At 42.1% G+C, this 23,336-nt stretch overlaps 1 protein-coding gene across 2 annotated transcripts; it reads right to left on the bottom strand.

The window, feature by feature from the left end:
- Positions 1–573: 573 nt before the first annotated feature.
- On the bottom strand, positions 574–21,975 carry ATP6V0D2 (ATPase H+ transporting V0 subunit d2). 2 transcript variants are annotated; one of them, XM_033155505.1, is made up of 8 exons: positions 21,867–21,975; positions 9,938–10,109; positions 8,005–8,183; positions 7,003–7,082; positions 5,662–5,739; positions 3,883–4,059; positions 2,091–2,171; positions 574–1,434 (listed from the first exon to the last, which is right to left on the bottom strand). In XM_033155505.1, exons 1-8 carry the CDS (start codon positions 21,880–21,882, stop codon positions 1,273–1,275), a joined length of 945 nt encoding a protein of 314 aa, XP_033011396.1. In that variant the 5' UTR covers positions 21,883–21,975; the 3' UTR covers positions 574–1,272. The 2 variants fall into 2 exon arrangements, with proteins under 2 accessions (XP_033011396.1, XP_033011395.1); XM_033155504.1 differs by lacking the exon at positions 21,867–21,975 and adding an exon at positions 15,731–16,055.
- Between the last annotated feature and the right edge of the window lie 1,361 nt (positions 21,976–23,336).

Here is a 23,336-nt window from a genome sequence, read left to right as displayed (position 1 = left end):
TCATTGGACTACACCACTCTTCATCCCTGACCATAGGTAATGCTCGCTAGACTCGAGGATACAGAAGTTGGAGTCCAATAATATCTACTGATTTTAGAGGGCCTAAGGTTCTCTGCACTACAGAATGTTTGCAGGCACAACACTGGTTTATTCAGATAATATGGATTTGAGTTTTTCATACAGGTAATTTTGTTTGTAGCTTTTCTCAAACCCATTCATTTACTCCTTATGAGAAGAATGTTATTAAAGAAAATCCTTTACGTTTGCTTAGCAAAACAGCATGGAAGATGTTAAAAGCAGACACCTTGCTCCCCTTCCTTCCGTCCTTCCTGTAAAGCAAAAGCAAACTAGAAATTGTATACATGCATAGGCCAGGAAATAGATTTTATTTCAGCAAGACAGCAAGATAAGCAATTCTGTAACATTCTTACATCTCATCATATATCATCACATTTCATGACAAACTTTATTTGATGACTCTAAGCTGAATGGTGGCTATAGATTCGTGAATTTCTGGAAAACAATTATATTTTTATTTAACCCATTTATTGCATTTTTAAAAACAACAACAACCAAAACAGCCCAAGGGAGTTCCCTCTTCTGCCTTTGCAACATGTTTTTAATCACAAGCAATTGCTAGGTAGTAGAGCTGCTTCTGTTCCTTTAATTTCTTGTCGGCCTTTATGATTCTTAAGTGGTATTATAGGAGTCTTGGCACTGAAATCTAACCATGCATGTGATACACGAGAAGTATTCTTTAATGAAATGCTAATGCTTTAAAGTAATCCTTTTCTTTCTCTGTACTTTACATTTCTTGGGGCCCAACCAGAAGTGAAGTGCAATGCAACTTTGCATTTAAGGTGCATGCTTTTAAAGAAAAAGAAATAGCATCAGCTGAGGGCAGTGATAATTAAGGGGATCAGATAGGGAGGGAGATTTAACATTTTCCAGAGCAATTGTAACCCTGAGATCCACTGGCTGGAAGGGTCAGAAAGGCATACTTCCTGCAGAGCCCTCCACTATTCCTGCAGAAAACTCTACAGTCATGGGTCTACTGATGATCTACTGACAGAACCTCTGGAAAAGATGGGGGAGGGCAGGAGGAAATGGAAGTTCCCCAAACATGCCTAATTGGCTAATCATAATTATAAAATGTTATTGGTGGTTATAATATGCAAATTAACCTCCCTTTTTGGAATATGATGAGTAATTTAGTAAAGAACCCAGTAGATGAGATAGATGTACCATTAAAACACACCACTAAAGTCTAGTTTAGAGAATAGGGATGTAGTTGTTAATTTTTGTTCTGTGTCTCTGGGAAATGCATTCAGCGATCCATACAATGTTTCTGCTTTCTTGTTCCTTCAGCTTTACATAGGCATAGAAGACCCCAAAATGGAACTGGTTGTTGAATGCCAGCACATTCATTTTGACCTGAAGAAAAGAGTGCAAGAAAGAAATATTTTCTTAGCGAGGGGAAATAATGTTACTTGTATGTTACATCTTCCATTCTCAAGCATTTTAAAGTGTTTTACAAACCTTTTCTTTTACAAGTACTTTTCTCAGTAGGAGCTGGGTCAAAGTGCAGCTATCTTTGGGTTTTTGTGACAATTTAACAGGCCACAGGAACATTAAAGGAATAGGTTAGGACACAAAAATTAATGTTTCTCTAATGGCTGCAGCACTGGAAGATTCAGAGCTGCTTTGAATGGAATTTGACCACATGTCCCTATTACTTACAAATGGCTCTGTGGGCATTTTTTTTTCTTTTGAGTTCGCTTCTCCAAAAGGTGGTGATCATTTTCAGCACTTTGTGGCTTCATAATACTGAAGGACAGGGATGGGGAACCTGTGGCCCTCTAGATTTTAGTGGACTCCAGTATGGTCAACAGTCAGGGATGATGGGTGTCCAGCAGCATCTGGAGGGCCACATATTCCCTCTTCCTGCTTTAGGAAGATACTGGCTGTTTATTCAGAGTGAACAATGTTACTTCCTGTAAGTCCATCACCACTTTCTGTCACAGTTGACTCTGAGCAAGTCGAAGAAAAACAAACGTAGCAAAGATAAAAGGTTTGAACCAGCATCTTACCTCATGTTCAAAAAAAGCATCTTCTAACGTTTTTTCTCCTCCTGCACCACTTCCTACGCATTCAAAGCAAGCCCTGTATTGCTGAAAGTACAAAAAAACAAAACAGAAAAACCACCACTGGTTTTATTTCACTTACATGTGATGTTTCTGTGTATTTAAAATTAATCTTTTTTTGTAAATAGGTTCCTTAGGTGCACAACTCTAGAATGTATGGCCAGTGTGTTCCAAGGGTATTTCTTACTCCCCTCACTCATACACTGCCTGCCTGAAAGGGACTTTATAGGGGTCAAAGTTCAGTGGCAGAGCACATCCTTTGCATGCAGAAGGTCCCAGGTTCAGGCCCTGACAGCTCCAGATGGGGCTGGAAAATATTCCTGCCTCAAAACCTGGACAGCTGCTGCCAGAGTGGTGCAGCTAAACCTCATGGACTTGCCAAAGGACAGTTTCATATACATAGAAATGTTTGTGTTCAGAAGACTTTTGCTAGGTACCATAACCACAAGGTGACACAGCCTTGTAATTTTTCAAAGGCTGTTCACACCTCCCAGTTACCCACACACAGGGAAACAGAAATCATCCCTATTTAATGTATTTGTTGAAAGCTGGCATGGGATTGCCTGCCGTTACATCCTTATGGCATCATGTTAGACTATGAGTTTAAAGAATGTGTAGGCAGTAAATTACAGAAAATGCAATCTTCTGATTAAAGTGAGTTTTCCAAAGCACACAGATTCATTTTTCTTGAGTGACTGACACTGCACTAAAGCTTCTCAAACATTGTGCAATTAACCTTCATAAATCAATTGGCCCCAACTATAAGGGTTTCAGGGTTTCACGGGGTCTCTTTGGCAGTACAAACCCTAATCTAAGAGCAGGGTTATAGTGAACCCTTACCTTTAATAGGTCTGGGCTCTGGCTAGCATGGTCTGGGGACTATTGCACCTTTAATGATTAGCTGCACTGACTTCCCACACAATTTAAAGTGCAGAAGCCTTTGCTCCTTCCCCCCCCCCCCCGAATCAGGCCACTCTAATCCTGGCAACTGGTTGGACCTCACTCACCTCTGCCACCAGCGATGCTGTGAATAGTGGACAGTCCATCTGCTGGGGCAATGAGACTTCATCGCAAGCAATCAAGACCCATTGGACAAGTCGGAGGCCAGGGATATCAACTTGAATAAAATATTGGGAGGGGCAGATAAGCCCTGCCCCAGATCCTAGTAATGAAGGTACCAAGCGCTGGTGAAGGCTTATTCCCCCCTTGCCCCACTTTTTATCCCCAAAACAGCTCTACCGGGTTGACTGGTCTCAGAAACAGCAACTGGTCCAGGGCTACTCTGAATTCTTAAAGCTAAAAAGTGGCTTGAACCCATTTCTCCCCAAGCCCAAATTTCTAGGCATCTAGGTTTTCACCCAATCCCAGCTCCCTTGCCATCCAGGAACCCTTTTACAAGTTTGTTTACAGGGCTTGTTGGGAAATGACACCCAAACATGGAAAAGAATGAAAGACAGCAATGCCCATCAACTATGAGGGTCTGCCCCCCTAAAGTATTTTATGGGGGACCCTCGAGGAGACCAGGGCCCCTAGGAGTTGGCGCCTATGATGGTTCCCTCCCTTGGCAATTGCCCCATGTATTTCCCTTAGTGAGGGGCACTGAGAATCAGCACTCTTCGCTTTATTTAGAATCTGGCTGAACAAGTACTTAATGCCCTTTCTTTAGTGGTACATGTCGTGGAATGTTGTAGACACAGTAAGCTTTTGTTAGGAGCTACAGTATTTAGTATTTACATACAGCATAGTAGTCTGCCACGCCCTTCACTTGCTCATAATCTTCTGTTTTGGCAAGCATATCTAAGCCTTCTGGATACAGTTTCCCACACGTTGGATACAGCTTCTGTCTGTCTTCTTTGCTTAATTCAGTGCCAAATGAATTAATGGTGATGATGAAGGAACGCCTGTCTGCTTCAAACTGCATAAGACAAAAACAAATGACAGCTTTCAGCCTTTAAAAAATATGGAGCGCAGGAGGGGGTTGTTTGCTGGCGATGGGAGCCTGCTCTCGTCTTCCTTACCCCAAATTGCTCTCCTCGTAAGTCTGTGGAAATCGTGGGACACCATGGAATCACAAGGGATGATTTGATGTGAAAGGGGATAAAACAACTATGAGGTTGCAGATGTAGTGAGAACAAACTACAGTATTTTGGCCCAGAATTAATGTGCAGCAAATAAATTGAAAGGGAGGCCATTTTTTAATATGGCTGGCAGGATGTTTGAAGCAGTATCAAAAGCATCAAAACTGCAATATTACGTTCCAGTTCTGGTTTTATTTGTTAGATTTGTCATAATACAGTAGTATACAAAGGCCCCAGTCAACAACAGATATATATATATATATATATATATATATAGAGAGAGAGAGAGAGAGAGAGAGAGAGAGAGAGATGCGCATGCATGTAGGTCTGTTTGAAGTCTAAAGCACATTCAATGCACACTTAAAAGCACAAGACTCTCCTAAGGAATCCTGGGAACCATAGTTTTCCCATCACAGAAGTACAGTTTCCAACCACCTTAATAAACTGCAGTTCCCATGATGCTTTGGGGGGAGCTATGTGCTTTAAATGTGCGTTGAATGCACTTTAAATGTATGGCATGGACCTGCCCATGTGAACTGTGGGATTCATGCAGCCTGGTGACTGATTCTCCCATGGTCTGCACTGAGTATTTATTGAACTGCTGAAATATATGAGCTTTTCGTTTTCTGCTTTCAAGCTGTGTCGAAATGTTGTTATCAACTAGGAACAATGGAATACTGTTATGAATGCTATGAAATTGGTATAATTGTTCTTATATGTGTCTTCATTGATGATGCTTTTAAATTGCTTTCACATGTTTTATAGGAAGTGATTCATAAATGGAAAAATAATGGTCATGTACGTTTTGGTGAGATGCATAATAGATCATCTAGTATTTTGATATTTTCCTTTTTGCCCTATTCATTTATTTTTAACTATCGAGGTATTGTAGACTAATAGCTTGTGATTTTTTTATATTGTAATATCAAAAATGTGTGTACAGTGGTGCCCCGGGTTAAGAACTTAATTCGTTCTGGAGGTCTGTTCTTAACCTGAAACTGTTCTTAACCTGAGGTACCACTTTAGCTAATGGGGCCTACCATGCTGCCGCCGCACGATTTCTGTTCTTATCCTGAAGCAAAGTTCTTAACCTGAGGTACTATTTCTAGGTTAGCGGAGTCTGTAACCTGAAGCATCTGTAACCTGAAGACTCTGTAACCTGAGGTACCACAGTATTGGTTATGGTGGCAGGCAGACTTTGTAATTTCTTAGAGCAGCTATTCTTTGTCGGTAGGGGGCAGACTGGAAAACTTTAAAGGCAGCTCTTGAATCACCTTGTAACATGATAAGGTATAGAAGCATTTGCAGGTGAATTTTGGAAAGAAAACAAATGTAGCTCAATGTGGAAACAGGACAAATTGACTGAAAAATGTATGCATGCACAAGGAGCATGGGCTAAAGAATGACTGTTTCATTCCTAGCCATAATGTTTTCCTTACCTCTAAGATTGGGCACATTATATCTGCTGTAGTGCCACCTTGGTTTCTGCAGAATGTATAGAACGCTTCGAGGTAAGACTAAAGAATGGGACAGGAAAAAAGTAACATTATATTCAAACCTTCTCTGAATTACTGACAGTCATGACTAGAGCATTCAGTCAGCCATTTCCCTTATTTACAGTGGTGCCCCGCTAGACGAAAATAATTCGTCCTGTGAAAAATTTCGTCTAGCGGGTTTTTCGTCTAGCGAAGCGGCAATGCAAGCCGCGTTTTCGCTAGACAAAAAAAAAAAAGACGAAAATTTTTTGTCTTGCGAGGCAGCCCCATAGACTTTTTCGTCTTGCGGGGCTGCCTTCCGCTAGATGAATGCCTTCGTCTAGCGAGTTTATCGTCTAGCGAGGCATTCATCTAGCGGGGCACCACTGTATTATGTTCAACCAGCCATTATGGGAAGTACAAAACATGTTAAAAACTAACAGGTGTGAGACAGGTTAGTTTTCTCCTACTGATGATGTGTTGCCTCAATAGTAATCCCATTTGGTAGGAGAGGAACCGGACTGTTGGCAATAACATTTAGCAGAAGCGATTTTTTATTTATTTGGCACGTACAACTAAAAATGAACATTGTCATATCTGTTCATTGCAGGAAGAAAGCCAAGAGGACCTTAGCCTTTACTAAATAAGTGCAGTTAGTAGATTGTTAGTGTTCATGTAATAGCACAAAGGCGAATTCCCATGCACATTTACTAGAAAGCAGGTTTCCTTGAACTCCATCCTGCCTAATATACAGCACCTCAGCGTTTACCATTCCCCCAAGCCACCCGTCTGTTTATATACACCTGTAAGTCAAGAGAACATTTTGTGCAGCTGTTGAAGTGGGAAATAGTTCATGCAAGCTTATGCCACAACAGTGTGAAAAGTCTTTAAGATGGAGATCTGATCACAAGGGGAAATGTGACAGTTTCATTTGTGACAGAGAAACGCAGATTCCAGGAAGCAGAAAACACTCGCTCTTCCTGTTCCCTCCGAATTACCCTTAGAGTTGAACTTGTCCAAATTCTACACATTCTATATGTTACATCCTGCTCTCAAATTAGGGTGGCTTTGCTCTCTTGTCACTTGCACATTTGTTTTTGCCGTTTCCTGCAGCATGCAAATTTATTTCAGGGAACGACAGAGGGTGCAATTAGCATTACATCAATATCAGGGTTAATTTCCCCCCATTTATTGAGAGCACACTATTTAAATCCCACCTATTCTCCAAAGTTCTCAAGACAGCTTACTTTCAGTGTACCTATCCCCTTGCTTTACTTTTTCACAGCTGGAGCTGAAAGCATTTACCTTATACAGTTTGTTGCGCATGATTTCAATGTTCATTTCATCCAGATCGGTTTCAGATACGCAGTCTTGAAAGAAATCAGCTGAAAAGCAGACACGTTTAAATTATAAAGGCAAGCTGTAGAGAAGCATAAGAAGCCCACTTATCGGTTTTAACAATTTTTTTATGTTCAATGGCTGACTTTCTACTACGCTACAAAAAATAATATAGAAGGAAGGAGAGGAAGTAAATGTTTTCAACATTCCTGATGTGGTGTATACCTGTATATAATACAGCTTTGCAGTAGGGTTCTGCTTTGAAGATAATGGGGTTGCTAATCCAAATCTCCACCAGGTGTCTGGTAGGAAATGCTAGCATAAATTTTGGTCTGCTCTCTGACATCGCAGTCAGTGTTGCTTTGGGTTGCCTAGATAAAACGACTAACAAATTTAATAACGAATAAAAATAAATAGATGATCTATGGGAAGGCTATTCTAATCTCTGTATATATATTACACCCACTCTGATACATTTATTTGTTTGTTTTATTATAATTCTGATTCTAAATGCTGATTTATTTATTTTAAGAATATTTGAGGGGAAAATCACCGAGAGTGCCCGGTCCCATTCATGCAATGAATTTTTACTTATTTTGACAGCTCTCTAAAGCTTTCCTACAGGGCAGAGCCGACCCACCCAAGAGGCAAAGTGAGGTGGCTACCTCAGGCATCACACACACACTTGGATCGTCACCCCCATTCTGCTGCCCAGCTTTGCCGCTGGTCTCCCCAGCCTCTAGGGACAGAGAGGGACCAGCAGCAAAGCCAGGGATTGAATTTGGGACCTTCTTCATGCAGGACAAAAATTATGCCATTTCTGCGTTCTTTGCCCTAAGACAACTGGCTAACTTCATTTTAATGGGCCACAAGTACTGCAGACTAGATGCAGAGAGCAAGTGCTGCCATGATAGAAAACAATCTCATTTGAAGGTCCAGAAACACACACAAAATTGTGAACAGCCATACCTAGGGGTGTATCCACCAAAATTGCATTGAATAACTCTGCAGGGTTTGGAGCAATGCTGACAGCTTCCATTTGCTCAAAATTGCCCAACGGATGGCACTTGGGAACCAGCTCTTCCAAGGGCCGCTGACGCAGTGTGCCAGTAATGAGCAAAATCACGTTGTCAATCATATAGCTGTACCTAGTGAGAGAAAACAACATCCATCAGAATATTTTGTTCTTCCTCAGGGAGAAAACTGCCTTAAAAAATGCCAAACACCAAGCCCACATTTTGCAAATATCAATGTTAAAATAGCCAGGGCTCTGCAGAAAAGGTTTGATCACTCTTTATCAGCTGTGGCAATGTGGCAACAAGGAATTCTTGTAAACAGAACGCTACATTAGACAACCCCTAATCCAACCAGGCTTTCACAGAATCACTGCAATCAAGTGCAAAAATCAATAACTTAGAACTGAAAGCCCCGAGCCACTTTTTATCAGGAAACGGGCTTATTTTCCAAATGTGTTGGGGGCGACTGCCAATTTAAGTAGAGTCCTGTTTGTTAGTGTGGAAATAAACCATGCACATACATTTGTACATGTGGGGTCTCATCGAACCTTACTATGAATGAGCACATGAAGATCAGTCACACGTGATCCTGCCTCCCGATGCAGTCATTTAACCTAGGCTTCCTGAACCTGGCACATTCCAGACTACAACTCCCATAAATCCCAGGCAGCACAGACAATGGTCAGGAATGATGGGGGTTGTAGTCTTGGACATATGAAGGGCACTGGGTTGTGGTAGGCTGCTATAATATCAGACAGGAAGCCTCTGGTGAGATGGACATGTAAGAAAACATGGCACTGACTTCTACCAGAAAGTCACAACCACAGCCCAAACTTGACAGAGGAAATTTAGAGGGATTCTTGCCGTTTATTGCGTGAAAATCACAGGACCAGGAGGGTGGTCCACTGGCAGCATCACAGCTCACACACCATGGCTGCAGGCTACCATTCCTTGCACAGACTTTTAAACAACTAAGAAGACTTAATGAATTCAATCACAAAATCCACCCAAACAACCTGATGTTAAGAAATCAATGTTAATTAGGTTGCCAAGTAAAAAAAGAAACCTTGCTTCAAAGGGATTTGGGAAATTTAATATTACAATACTGACAAAATGAATTAAAAGATAAACGTCTGGGCATCTGCCATAAGAATTTACTGCAGGCCAGAAGAAGCATTGCTAATGAATACAATGACTACATAAGTAGGCCTTGGATCTACTTATGGAAGTCCATCCTAAATGCATTACTGGGGATGCACTGAGCTTACTCCTGAGTAATCAGATTGCACTGTATGTTTTCTGATTAAGTTGTCGTTACTGAACAGAGTCTAGGCCATTCTGCTTAGCATAAGATGCACGCTTCAGAAAACAATCCACCAAACATTGCACTCATTTATTTCAATGGGGCTTGAATAAATTGACCTTGCAAAGTTTATTCCCAATGGAAACTAATTCGGGTTGCACAGTAGTGCTGTTAAAAGAATACGTCATGGTACCCATAAAATCCAGAAAATATGGCAGTAATTTTGTACGTAACTATTCCATTAAAATGTGCTAAAAACATATGCATGAGACTAGAATTGATTTATTGCCACACTTATATCCCACCTATTTCTCCAAGAAGTTCAAGGTGGTGTACATGGTTCTAACTCTCCTCATTTAATCCCCTGAACAACCCTGTGAGGTAGGGCAGGCTGAGAGGCAGTGACTGGCCCAAGGTCACCCAATGACCTTCCTGGCCGAGTGCGGATTCAAATCCTGGTCTCCCAGATCCTAGTCTGACGCTCTAACCACTATAGTGCACTGGCTTTCAATACTCTGACTTTATGGGCCTTTAGTCATTGTTTATTAGTTGCTCACATCATGAAATTGCTAATTTTACTTACGTAATATAGTTTAGGAATGTGGAAAGTGGCTCAAAGGCATGATTTCTGAAATAGTGGAATTCTGCCAATAGTTTGGCCTTTAGTTTGTCATCAATGATAGAAACCGTGAGAGAGCCTGTTTCATTGGCTAAGAAGTTTCCGTAGTCTGTGGTTTGCAAATGTAACTTCAGGTCTGGAATAGAAATGAAAAAGATTTATTTTCTACAAAGAAACCAAGGAGGTTAAAGAGACACTCTCGCTTTTCATTTTTAATTCATACTTCTCTTTCGTTTTGTTTCCTACACCCAGTGGCTGGGTTCAGATGTAGCACAATCCCATGGTTTGCTTTAAGGTCTGAACCCACCCCAAACCACACTCACTGTGGAGCTAACAAGCCAGGATCTGAAATCAGGGTTGGAAGCTGACTTGTAAACCACAGTTTGCACTGAGTGTGACTTCCTATTATGTACAGATTCAGACATTGCACATAGATGTCCAAGATTGCTGTGTGATGGGAATCTCTTCCTTTTCTCTTTCTTGGGGCTACTCTTTCACTCTCCATTCTCTGAGCAGTAGGAATCTCATAACAACTTTTACAGGGTTGTTTCAAGGTGAAAGCATTAGAGGCCAAGTGCATCTGGGTTCTTGTTTTTTGTTTGCATTTGTACAGGTCAAGCAGGTATTACAGCACATAGGAAGACCTAGTTCTGATGCAGCACATTAGTCCAGCTCCCAGACATTAAAAACCAGAGAGCAAACTGCCCTAAAGCCTCTATAATAATGATAAAACTTGATCATGTCTTTATTTGAAATGTACTTCATAGAATCATAGAGCTGGAAGGGACTGCAAAGGTCACCTAGTCCAGCTGCTTGCAATGCAGGAATCTCAACACAGTCCCTCATCCAGTTTGAAGCCACACCAGACCCTGCTTAGCTTTGCAAATGTGCTAGCAGTTTTATTGCTGCACCACTATCACCCTTCATCAAAATGTTCCCGGTTCGGGTACATAAATGTGAACAAAATTAACTCACACAACATAGAAATACAATTTAAAAACAAAGAAGCATGATGAAGCATAGCAAGGGAAAACCTAAAACCTAAAAAGTACTGGCTCCCAGTACATTTCCGAGCACAGTTCAAAGTGTTGGTGCTGACCTTTAAATCCCTATACGGCCTCGGTCTTGTATACCTGAAGGAGCATCTCCACCCCCATCATTCAGCCTGGACGTTGAGGTCCAGCGCTGAGGGCCTTCTGGCAGTTCCCTCACTGCGAGAAGCAAAGTTACAGGGAACCAGGCAGAGGGCCTTCTCGGTAGTGGCGCCTGCCCTGTGGAATGCCCTCCCACCAGATGTCAAAGGAAAAAACATCTACCATATTTTTCATCTATAAGACGCCCCCGTGTATAATATGACCCCTATTTTTTGAGCCCAAATTAAGAAATAAATATTTTAAACATTACGTGTATAAGACGTATATTTTAAACTTTAAATATTTGGGGGGAAATATAGTCTTATACACTGAAAAATATGGTATCTGACATTTAGAAGATAGCTGAAGGCAGCTGTTTTATTGTGTTTTTAATATTCTTTTGGGAGCCGCCCAAAGTGGCTGGGGTATCCCAGCCAGGTGGGTGGAGTATTAATAAATTATTATTATTATTATTATTAGCTGAAAATAAAAAACCATTCCAAAATTTGTTTTAATATTGTTACCAGTTGTTGGGTGCCAGACCTTTTAAACCCCAGGCCCAGAAAGTAATAAAATATAAGCCACACTAGCTTCCTGGTGTGGTAATCACCTGGGGTGATGAGCCGTTAGGATGGGGGTTGTTGCTTTGTTTGTTTTTTGTTCCAGTTCTTAATCATGTATTTTGTGCTTTTCTATTGTGTTTTTATGTTGTGAACCACCCTGAGATCTGCAGATGAAGGGCGATATATAAATGTAAAAAATAAAACTAATAATGAAAGGAAAGGAAAGTGATGGGACATTAAGGGAACCAAGGAAAGGGTACGCTGTGTCAGGTGACAAATGGGTGGGAACCCTGCTCCAGTTCTCAGGTAGCTAGTAGGACACAGCAGGAGTTTGAGGACAGAGTTTGCTGTGATGTGACATAGAGGAGGAAGCTGCAGGCTGGAAAAGCAGATAAAAGGCCATGGCTGATTCTGGCTTGAATCCAAGGTGGTGGCTATTGGAGGAAACAAGACCCTTTTGGGGTGTTAATACTGTGAACCCCTCCATCGTATGCTTAGGTTGTATATATGTGTAAATAAGCCATATATCATAAAGACACTACAGTCTCCACTGTGCCTCATTTCCAAAAGGAAACAGGAATCCTAGTTAAGCACCTGGAACCCCTGGAATCTCACACTGCTTGGAGATTTACGTTCTCCCCTCTATGGGGGGAAGTAAAGCAAAGAGCTTCACAGTTGCAGAATGCCAATAGTCACCACCCACCGATGAAACTGAGTCCTCTTCACCATCAGGAATTCTGAAGGATGATGCAATGTGACTCATTGTGTGTGATTTTACTAGTCACTTGATTATTTTTTTAAAAAAAGAAAAACCAATTCAACTGACTATGTGAACTAGGTCATCGTCTGCTAGTTTCTACTGCAGAATGTACAATGATTTCCCTGTACAAAATCTGGGAATGGAAATTTGGCAAAGAGGAAAAGATAGATCAGAGTATCTGATACCAAAGCATCTCTCCATAACAAACTCCCTTTAGAAGTTGCACACAAGGACATACTCTGAGCTTTGGATCATTTAAATGCTTTTGAAGCTTCTGTGCACTCAGTTTAACTAATTATACAAGTTCACATTAGCATGTACCTGTGCGGCTTCTGTTTTTTCTGCCTTAGACTGAAGCCTGCCAGTAAAAGCTAATGAAGGGTTGAATGTTAAACAAAGTGCTGCAGAATTTAAAAACAAGGCTCTGTTGGTAAAACATTGTGTGGATGAAACCCTTACAAGCAACAAAGGGATGGAGTCAAATAACCCAAGGCACCCAGCATTCTGCTGTCTCATTACTCTTTACCATGCAGAAAAACGGCATATATGAAACTGTAGCCACAGAGGATAGATGACTCGGAGGTGATTCACGCACCATAACTTGTCCTCATAAGTGCAGAGAAATCAATGCATGCTGGATATCTGTAATGACCTCCACACATGTTCATTTTACTTCAGTATGTATGATCTTGTTTGCACCAGAAACAGAATGTAATTTGTAGTGCGCAAAGAAACCTGGACTGCTGCGAGACTCAGATTAAAATGCCTGCTTGGCCCTAAAGGTCAGTGACCTTGTGTCAAGATAGCCAAATATGTCGCTTTTGGTTTCTCTAAGTTTTTCATTGTTCCACTCTTAAGTTTCGTTCTCCACATTTTAACATCCATTTGCAATTTTTCTTGAAAGTCCTCATGAAAATTCACCAGTGTATTTGTATGAAATTTTGCCTAATATATGCATTTTACAGAGCAATTTCCCCTAATACAGGGTTTCCCAAACTAAGGTCCACAGACCAACAGTGGTCCACGAGCTTCATTCAGGTGGTCTGTGAAGAACACTTGTAATTTGAATTCTATGGAATTCAAACAGTAATACAATAAATCACAATATAAGAAATAAATGAACCATTAAAAGTTCAATTACAATTCATACAGCGTCTAGCAGAGCACATCACAATTGCTACAACAGGCAACAGAAAAATTGTTAAGTGGTCCACCAAGACCCTCAGAAATTTTCATAGCAAATAGTGGGTTAAAAGAAGTTGGGGAACTGTTGCCTTATATCATGCATTTCTCTATGTTATTTTCACTAATCTATGCATACTTTACCACAGACCTTTCCCAATGTTCATGTTGGTGACACACAGTAATTCAGTTTTACTAGCAAACCAGAGGTTAAACTAACCCCTTTCCAGCCCCGGGAGGAGCGTGGGGAGCAGTCACATGACACACCTAGACACTGCAGCTGACACACTAATGTTTCACAACCCGCAGTTTGGAAAGCAATGCTTTATGGTAATATATGAAAAAGATATTGCAAAATTCAGAGAAGTGCAATTTTCAAAGGTTGACTGTTTTAGTTGGTATATTGTTCCAGAAAGTGCAAATTAGGTAGGTTTACTTTTAAATGCAAACTGAATTGGCGTTCCCCTCCATCCCTAGTTGCTGGTATCTTTCATCCTAATTTACCTCTTAGCCTTCATAAGCTTCTTGTCGGAGCTTATCCCCCTCTTCACATCACTGCTGGATGTGCAGCAGAGGGAGGTTGTCTTGCCCCACACCTGTGTCATCATCAGAGGCTGGTACTGGTAACAAGAAGGAATGGCCTTCCACAGATTGCATTGGCTCACTAGCAATTCCTGCAATGGTAGCCACATTTTTAAAGCTGGTTTGCTCGTTTGAATCGCCACTGGATTGCTCTGCCGTTACCTTTGGATGGACCAGGTCACATATTAAACTGCACCATAATATAGCTTTGGGAAGTGTTAGGTATAACACTCACGATCATGTTACGATGTGATGAGAGACCAAATGATATAAACCCAGCACAAAACAGTATCCCCCAACCCAGTGAGCTCCAGTTAGACACCAATTCCCACCATTCCCAGCCATTTGCTAAACTGGTTGGGATTGATAGGAGAACATCTGCAGGGCACCAGGCTGGGGAAAGTGATCATAGAACCATAAGGGCCAACGAGCGTCAACAACACCCACCCCATGCTTCAAACATTTCTCAATGAGAAGCTGTTGCATAGCAAGAGGCTGGGAACAAGTAGCCCTGCCACCCAGGACATGGGTGGCATAGCTAAAGTAGGAAGGAAGCTAAGGGGAAACAAAGTGAGGAGCAGGCAAACAGATTGGGAAGAATTTAGGGAGAGTCTCGGAAAAGCAAGGCAGAAGAAACTTTAAATAAAAAAGGGCCAAGAAGAAATAAAGTTAAAGGCAGAACTGTGCAGCCTGCCAGCAGCCTTTTCCCAATTCCTTGTATATGGGCTGCTTTGAGGTTTGAGCCAAAGGAAACTCAAGTGGCCTCAGGTGGGCTTATCCTCCAAATCTGGGCAAGGCTGAGGAGTGATTTCTGACAAAGATCAGCCCAAGGGAGGGCAGCATTTTATGGAATTCATGCATTAGAGTCCCCTTTTTAATGTGAGTAGTACTCCTCACTATATGCGTTTCTCTCTGATCCCGAAGGCAGAATTCTGAAAAGTAGCAATGTTAAGACACGATGGAACGTAATGCCCAATTATGGAAGCATGCAAAATGTGTTTGCCAAACAGGGATGTCCATGATACACAGCGGGATTTACTTCTCAGCACTTATGTTTAGTGTGGGACTTCAGTGTCTTCTAGGATGGCACTGAACGATTCCAGCACAAAATTGTCTACTTATCCATCAAAAATGCCGTAAAGACAAATTATTAGTAGTCTTGTTTATTTCAGTTCTGACTTAACGTGGCTATGAATTAGGCTACAAGTATAAAATAATATTGGTTTCTTTGTATAGTCCAACTGGTAACAGCAGCTGTATTTTACTACTTTATTGATATGCTAGCGGTACACATTCCCAACAAACTCAATGTCATTTCAGTTGACCTAAGGTACAGTATATATATGATTTATGAATTCCAGTTGACCTTTTGAAGGACAATCCCATTTTTTGTTTTGTTTCAGTAACATTTAAAAATACAACACACATTTCAACAAATGTTAGTTGATCAAATACCATTCCCCTCCCAGCAGAGCTACAGAGGCTGCTGTGATACTTTCAAATGTCACAAGACAGATTTCGTTTGACTCCTACTCACCTTCCAGTGTTTCGCACTGTGCTAAGTTGACATAGTCAGAAGCTGTCAAGATGCCACATTTGAAGCCTCGGACCAGGCCCTCAAGATACCCATGATCCACATTGAAGAAAAATTCTGAATAGCCCGGCATAGTGGAAAAGAGGGTCTGGTGCCTCTCTTTGCTTAAAAAAGTACTGAGTCTTGTGTCTGCCTCCAGAAGAAGATAGCAAGCGGTCACTATCCTTGGCTGGACTTTAATTCACTTCTCCTTCCTGTTTCATTGTTTCCAGTACAACATCATTGTGCTCTGCATACTGCTTACACAACATAAGATCAGCAGGCAGACACAAAACTAACTATTTCCTATTAGTAACGAAGCTATTCTGGGTGTAAAGGACAACATGAGAGCAAGGGCAGGAGGAGAATAGAATGTGAGTTGTATTTTAATATTGAAGAATGCATGCATGCTCCTCGAAAATGTTAAAGCATCTCTTTTTAAACTGCATTCAAAGAGACGTATGCTCTGAAAGTGCAACAGCCAATTTCAGAGCAACTGTGCTTGAATTCGAAATAAAGGTATTATTTTGGTTTGAAGAAGAGTGATTGGATCTCCAATTTCTATAAAGCAGTTTTGGGAGGGCCACAATTTGGGGGTGGGGGAGAAAAAGAGGTGATTAACACTGGGAGAGCCAGTGTGGTGTAGTGGTTAAGAGCGGTAGACTCGTAATCTGGGGAACCGGGTTCGTGTCTCCACTCCTCCACATGCAGCTGCTGGGTGACCTTGGGCTAGTCACACTTCTTTGAAGTCTCTCAGCCCCACTCACCTCACAGAGTGTTTGTTGTGGGGGAGGAAGGGAAAGGAGAATGTTAGCCGCTTTGAGACTCCTTCGGGTAGTGAAAAGCGGGATATCAAATCCAAAACTCTCTTCTTCTTCTTTCCTCCCTGCTCTGTTTTCCTGGTGAACACACACACACCCAACATGCTGTTTCCCCTTCTGGTGGGCAAATATTTTTCAAAGATTGCAACTTTGGAATACATCATTTTAAAAACTGCACAAGTGAAAGAGTTAACCACATTCCCTCTGCCCCATAAGCACCACTTCTCCCACTAACTGACTTTTGCAGAAAAGATCCAATCATATCTGATATCTAATTTTCGTTTGCCATATCCTGACCCCGCTGTACCATTAGCCAACCTGGCAAGTGGGGCATTTTATTTTCTGCATGGCTGAAAATGGTTACATTTAGCCACTAGGAGTCTCCCTAACCCTGTGACTAAATATGTTCCTCCCTGTGCGCTTCACCAGTTACAAGTATATTATACCAACAGAAAACAAAAATCTAATTTTTAAAGCTGCGTTGTTCCTAGCCGGTAAGCGACATTTATTTCATTATAGCAATTTTTGCCCGGGGAAGCTGAGATTGCTACAGAGCGGCTGACAAAAGAATCAGCAACCAGGAGTTTCTGAGTCTCTAGTACTTCCCCCCTCCTATGATTTGAATCATAGGAGGAAAGTGGAAACAATATTTTGCCACTTAACACCGAAACCATACATCTTATGGATATTTACAGTACTGTATTTACAAATGTATATTTTGCCGAATAGTAGTAATACCATTTTGTGGTGCTAATCCATACCCTCCAACATTTTTCTGATGAAAATGGGGACATCATTTTATGGTTTTACATAAAATTGCTTTAAAGTTCTTACCGCATTTAAGCTTCCAATAGCACCTGGTTCACATGCCATGCTAAGCCAAACCATGGCTTAGCACAACTGTGCCTGCAGACCCAGATGTAGCCAGTTTGCTCAGCCCTAGTCATTTTGCTGCTCTAACATGCAGAGCTAAGCAATAGTTTCACATGTCAACTGAACCAGGGCTCGTGGTTTAGCTCTCCCAGACAAACCATAAACTGTAAATCATAGCCCAGATCCTGGCTAGAGCTCCTGGTTAGTCTGGAGAGAAACAAAACCATGATATTAAGCCAAACCATGGTTTGGCTTAGCATGACGCAACAGCAAAATGACTGCGTCAGAGTGAAGCAGCTGCAATCTCCTCTCTGTGAACCCACACATTTGCTCTGTGCCATTGTTGTTGCTGTTCAGTCATTCAGTCGTGTCCGACTCTTTGTGACCCCATGGACCAGAGCACGCCAGGCACGCCTATCCTTCACTGCCTCCCGCAGTTTGGCCAAACTCATGTTAGTAGCTTCGAGAACACTGTCCAACCATCTCATCCTCTGTCGTCCCCTTCTCCTTGTGCCCTCCATCTTTCCCAACATCAGGGTCTTTTCCAGGGAGTCTTCTCTTCTTATGAGGTGGCCAAAGTACTGGAGCCTCAACTTCAGGATCTGTCCTTCTAGTGAGCACTCAGGGCCGATTTCCTTGAGAATGGATAGGTTTGATCTTCTTGCAGTCCATGGGACTCTCAAGAGTCTCCTCCAGCACCATAATTCAAAAGCATCAATTCTTCGGCGATCAGCCTTCTTGATGGTCCAGCTCTCACTTCCATACATTACTACTGGGAAAACCATAGCTTTAACTATACGGACCTTTGTCGGCAAGGTGATGTCTTTGCTTTTTAAGATGCTGTCTAGGTTTGTCATTAGTTATGGCTTATTGTGATGTGCAAACCAGGTCTGCCAAAATACAGCGGGTGGGGTTCTTTCTGTCACACTCTCTTGAAAGTATATTTTTCTAAGTATAATGACTGAAACCACACCCATTCCCTAAGTAGTGGTGCAAAGAGTTAATATGCAGGGATGACTTATTTTTATGGATGACATTCATATCCAACCTTTCCTCCAAGCAGCTCAAGGTGGTGGACGCGGTTCCTCTTGCTCCCCATTTTATCCTCATAACAACCCTGTGAGGTAGGTTGGATGGAGAGTGAGTGACTGGCCCAAGACCACCTAGCAAGCTTCCTAGCTGAGTGGGGATTTGAACTCTGGTGTCCCAGGTCCTAGTCCAGCACTCTAACCACTAGGTTAAAAGGTAAAGAACTCCTGGGGGGTTAAGTCTAGTCAAAGGTGACTATGGGGTTGCTGCGCTCATCTCGCTTTCAGGTTAGGGGGGCAGGCATTTGTCCACAGACAGCTTTCTGGGTCATGTGGCCAGCATGACTAAACTGCTACTGGCGCAACGGAACACCGTGACAGAAACCAGAGCTCACAAAAACTCCGTTTACCTTCCCACCGCAGTGGTACCTATTTATCTACTTGCACTTTGATGTGTTTTCGAACTGCTAGGTTGGCAGGAGCTGGGACAGAGCAACGGGAGCTCACCCCATCGCATGGATTCGAACCGCTGACCTTCTGATCGGCAAGCCCAAGCTACACAACACTGGTTCTGGACTGGTCCTGCCATGCAAAGGGTGCAGCGACTTATTGATAAAAGTATGTATATACCACCTATTCAAATAACATATCAAGACACTGCACAACATAAAATTACAAAATAATCACAAGAATGACCAGCTTATCCAAAATGGAAAGGAAATTCAACAACTGAGTAGGCCTGTCAATATATATATATATATATATATATATATATATATATATATATATAGTCTTCAAGAGACATTTGAAGGCCACTCAGATGGAAGAGCATTCCACAGCTTGGGACAGGAGACACTAAATGTCTGACTTCTTGCGGAAGCCAGCTGGGCTTTTGAAACATGGGGGACATTGTTCCTTTGGATTATCTCTGTCATTTAGCTGGGCTGTAAGGGCTGAGGAGGTCCTGAAAGAACATTTTTCTCCTTAAAGAATTCTGGGTAGTGTAGTTTACCCTTCATAGAGTCACAATTCCCAGCAACCCCTTAAGAAACTATAGTCAATATTATTTCTATCTTGTATTGCTGAGAAAAGTATTGAGAAAAGTATTGGGGAAAATACCTCTGAAGGAAGTGGGACAACTCTGAAATAAAATGTTTTGTAGATGACAGACACAAAAGGCATTGCAGTAGCTCAAGCAAATAATTTGCTTATATCCCGCGAGAAAGGTCATTTTAACAAACACTTCCAGAAGAAGATAATTGAGTGTATTTTTAGAAACTTTAAAATAGGTTAGTTAAGCTGTACCTGAGGATTGCCAGTGAAGCAGTTCTAATCAGATATTTTGTCAGCTGTGAAATCCGGAGCTCTAGCAATTATGCTATTTTATGCAAGAAAATATTCTTGATTAATACTGTGGGAATTTAATCTTACATCCATAGCATTGTGGAGGTATCTAACAAGGGACTTTGTATCCATAGGCAAAGCTTATCTTCTGAGAAAATATTAAATTACTTGACAGGAAATGGAAGGAAGCAATGTCCTTAAAGAAATAATGTGCTTTCTTCTATGATTTTTTTAAAAACCCAATCTGTATTGCAATGATACCATCTTGATGCATGTTATCAGGCTCTAAAATCCAATTGTAAAAATGGAAAGAAGAATTTATCTTAAACTCTAAGGAGGACTGCTAATGCACACTGACAGTGTAATGCTATATATGCTTACTCAGAAGCAAGCCCACCTGACTTAATGAGACTAACTCCCAGGTAAGTAGGACTGCAGTCCCAGAAATCTCATGTTATATTTGTTGTATACAGAAGTTTAGGGCTGATTTTTTCCACCTGTCTAGCAGCTTTATATTGCAGGAGGAAATTGTGCACAAAGTTTGCAAGCCATTAAGGAGACTCTACTTAGGGCTAAATTAGATATATCATGTAGTCTGACATTGCACAGCTTGTTAACGAATAACCAGCACAGGGAAGCCTAAACCGGATCCATATCATGATGAACAGGAGATTTTAACCCTTTGCCCCCTTCTGTAGTTCCAATCTGGATCGGAGCTCACATGGACCATTTTCACTGGGGTGGAAAAGTTTCAATGGGTGTCACCTCAAGTTTGGCTCTCAGACATCCCAGATGGGTCTCTTTCCAAAATGGCCTTGGGGCACAAGTCTGCTAGGAGGCCATGACACAGAGCCTATATGCTGCAGCATATGACAAAATCTCATCCTCTTCAGCAGTAAAACCCAAGAACCGCCCAATACATTTTGCTTTATTCAAATTCAGTTTACTGTATAGGAATCCCGATGCTGTTTCTGCGGAGAGCAGAGCTAAAGAAAGGTCATACCACAGCTGGTTTTCCAACTAGGGAAGGACATACCTTTGTATGCAGTTTTACCCAATTTCCCCCTTTTTTTGCAAAAACAACTTCCCCTACCATGTTGCATTTTATCAGGGCCCACCTGCCCATGAGCCTTGGTGAGGCAGTCATCTCAGGCGGCAGGCTGGGGCCAGCTGGGAGGGACAGCAGATCCAGGCCCCCGAGGAGCCTGCCGCTCACTGCCTCCTGCACTAGTTGCATGTGGCCACTGCCTAAGAAGAGCAGGGCCACTGCTGCTGCCACTTGCTCCTCCCCAGGTTCCTTCCCCAGGCTGCCTCCAGTCAGTGGCGGAGTTTCATGCTCCTCCACCGGGGGCAGGAAGCAGGTGGGGGTGGGGCTGGTGTGCGTTCTGGGGGCGTGGTGTGTGTTCAGGGGGCGGGGCATGCAGCGCAGGTGGGGGAGCAGCTGAGATGGAACCCTACCGGGATCGTGCTGCCCAGGGCGCCCTGCCCCCTATGCCCCACCCTTCCTATGTCAGTGCCTCCAGTCACCTCAGGAGGTGATGGAGGAGGAGGAGGAGGAGGCAGGGGGCACCATTATCTGTTGTGCCTCAAGCGACAAAATGTTTTGGACCGGCCCTGCATTAATGCACATTTTACCCTAGTGAATGCATCTTTGCGCACATTACTGGGCTGGACAACTACTCTGCGACACAAATTCCCAAGCATGGCTGTGTTTAATTTTGCACATTTTTCTCAATGTATAGGTTAGATAGGCTCACCTCTAAATGCAAACTGATTTGAATTTCTCTCCCGTTGCTAACAGTATAAATGACCATGTGGGCAGATCAGACAAATTTAGACATAAGGGGTGGTTTTGCTTTGCGGGTTAACCTTTGGCTATCTCATTTTTGTCTCTCTCCCACCCCCCTTCATTTCTGTACTTTGGAAAATTTAATAAAAATGCCTTTTGAAAAAGACATGCTCTTGGCTATGCACTCTAGCAGTAAGAAATAGAGTCACAGCGAGACGCAGATGTTCGAGGCAGTGAAACATTACCTTCATGCAAAAGCATTTTGAAGGAGGCATCTCTCTCTTGTCCTGAACCTCTAGATAACTGCCACTTGCTGCGACTTGCCTTCCCAGTTCTCCTTTGAGGTAACCTTGGCACATGGTAATGTGTTAACTCAAGCAGGAAAAAATGAATTATTTCTTGCTGTGAACCGTAAGGTAAGATGACAGATGTGGGAAGCAGCACAAACCAGCATGCCTGTAAATAGTGCTGTTAGCTTTCACCTCCTTACTGTCTGGCGACTTGAGGGCTCTACATGTAGGAGTTTTACCTGCTTCAAATTCTCTCTCTCTCTCTCTCTCTCTGTGTGTGTGTGTGTGTGTGTGTGTTGTGGAAGGTGTTAGCTAATTAATTTGCACAATACAGCGAAGCGAGAAAGTGTTAATGTCTCTGCTTTGCCCTTGGGAAACTGGAGAGCAAGCTCATCCATGTGTGTGGGTCCCCAATTTGTAGACTTGAATGCGCAAGATATTGCTGATCCAAGATAGGACTGTCACCTAATTAAAGAACCTTACTTGATTAATCGCAGGAGCTTTAGTTGATCGATCAGTTGATTACCTTGGCACATGGGTAAAACAAATACTTCTGAAGCAATCGGCATACTTTCTTTTTAATGACATGCACATTTACAGCAGTAGGCGTTATCTTAGTGAGAAGTATGAGAAAAAGGGGAGAATTCCTCTTTTTAATAGGTTGTCTGTAGTTTTTGTAAATAATAATAATAATAATAATAATAATAATAATAATAATAATAATAATAATAATATATGGCATTCCCTCCCCATTCTATGTACAGAAGCCAACCAGACCAGCTTTTGGCATCAGCAGTGTTAGCGTAGAAGTTAACTTTAGTTAAATGAATCCTTGCTTGGAGCACACCTTTAGCTGAAAGGCATTCAGACTGAGACTTGGTTTAAAATAAGAAAGTTAATGTTTAGTAAAGGAAGTAGCTACAGAATTCTACAGTCCCAGTTAAGTATCTAGTTGGAGAAACAATGAAGCCATGTTTCCTCTTTGTTCTCAGGATATACATCCAAGATAACCTCTCGCCTTGAAGTCCAGGGAACATGTGAGGTAAAAGGTGTAAACAGGATGCAGTCTAAGATGTATCCATCAAAACATAAAAGAGATAGAGAGAAGTTGGCATACAGATAAAGGTACAGTGATAGTCTGGGAATCTGGAGGTCGCATACCGTATCTGTCTAAACTCCATGCAAACCCCTCTCAGCAAGCTGAGTTGCACCCAAGCTTCCAACAAATAGCAGTGATGGTATGACATGGTCCGCTGTAACTGAGGGCAGCAGGCTAGCTTAAGGTGAGTTTACAGGGACAGAGTAGGCCACATGGTACACAGAGTGCTGTCCTTCAGCACCTCCCTGCTGTCTGCCACTCTTCAGCATTTGCCGCCTGAAGGGGCTACTTCACTCTGCCTAATGATAGGGCCAGTCATGTCTCTC

This window comes from Lacerta agilis, chromosome 7, assembly GCF_009819535.1.
Source record: "Lacerta agilis isolate rLacAgi1 chromosome 7, rLacAgi1.pri, whole genome shotgun sequence".
Classification (NCBI taxonomy): Eukaryota; Metazoa; Chordata; class Lepidosauria; order Squamata; family Lacertidae; genus Lacerta; species Lacerta agilis.
Note: the sequence above shows the minus strand (reverse complement) of the source record. Positions and strands in the feature narration are given on the sequence as shown.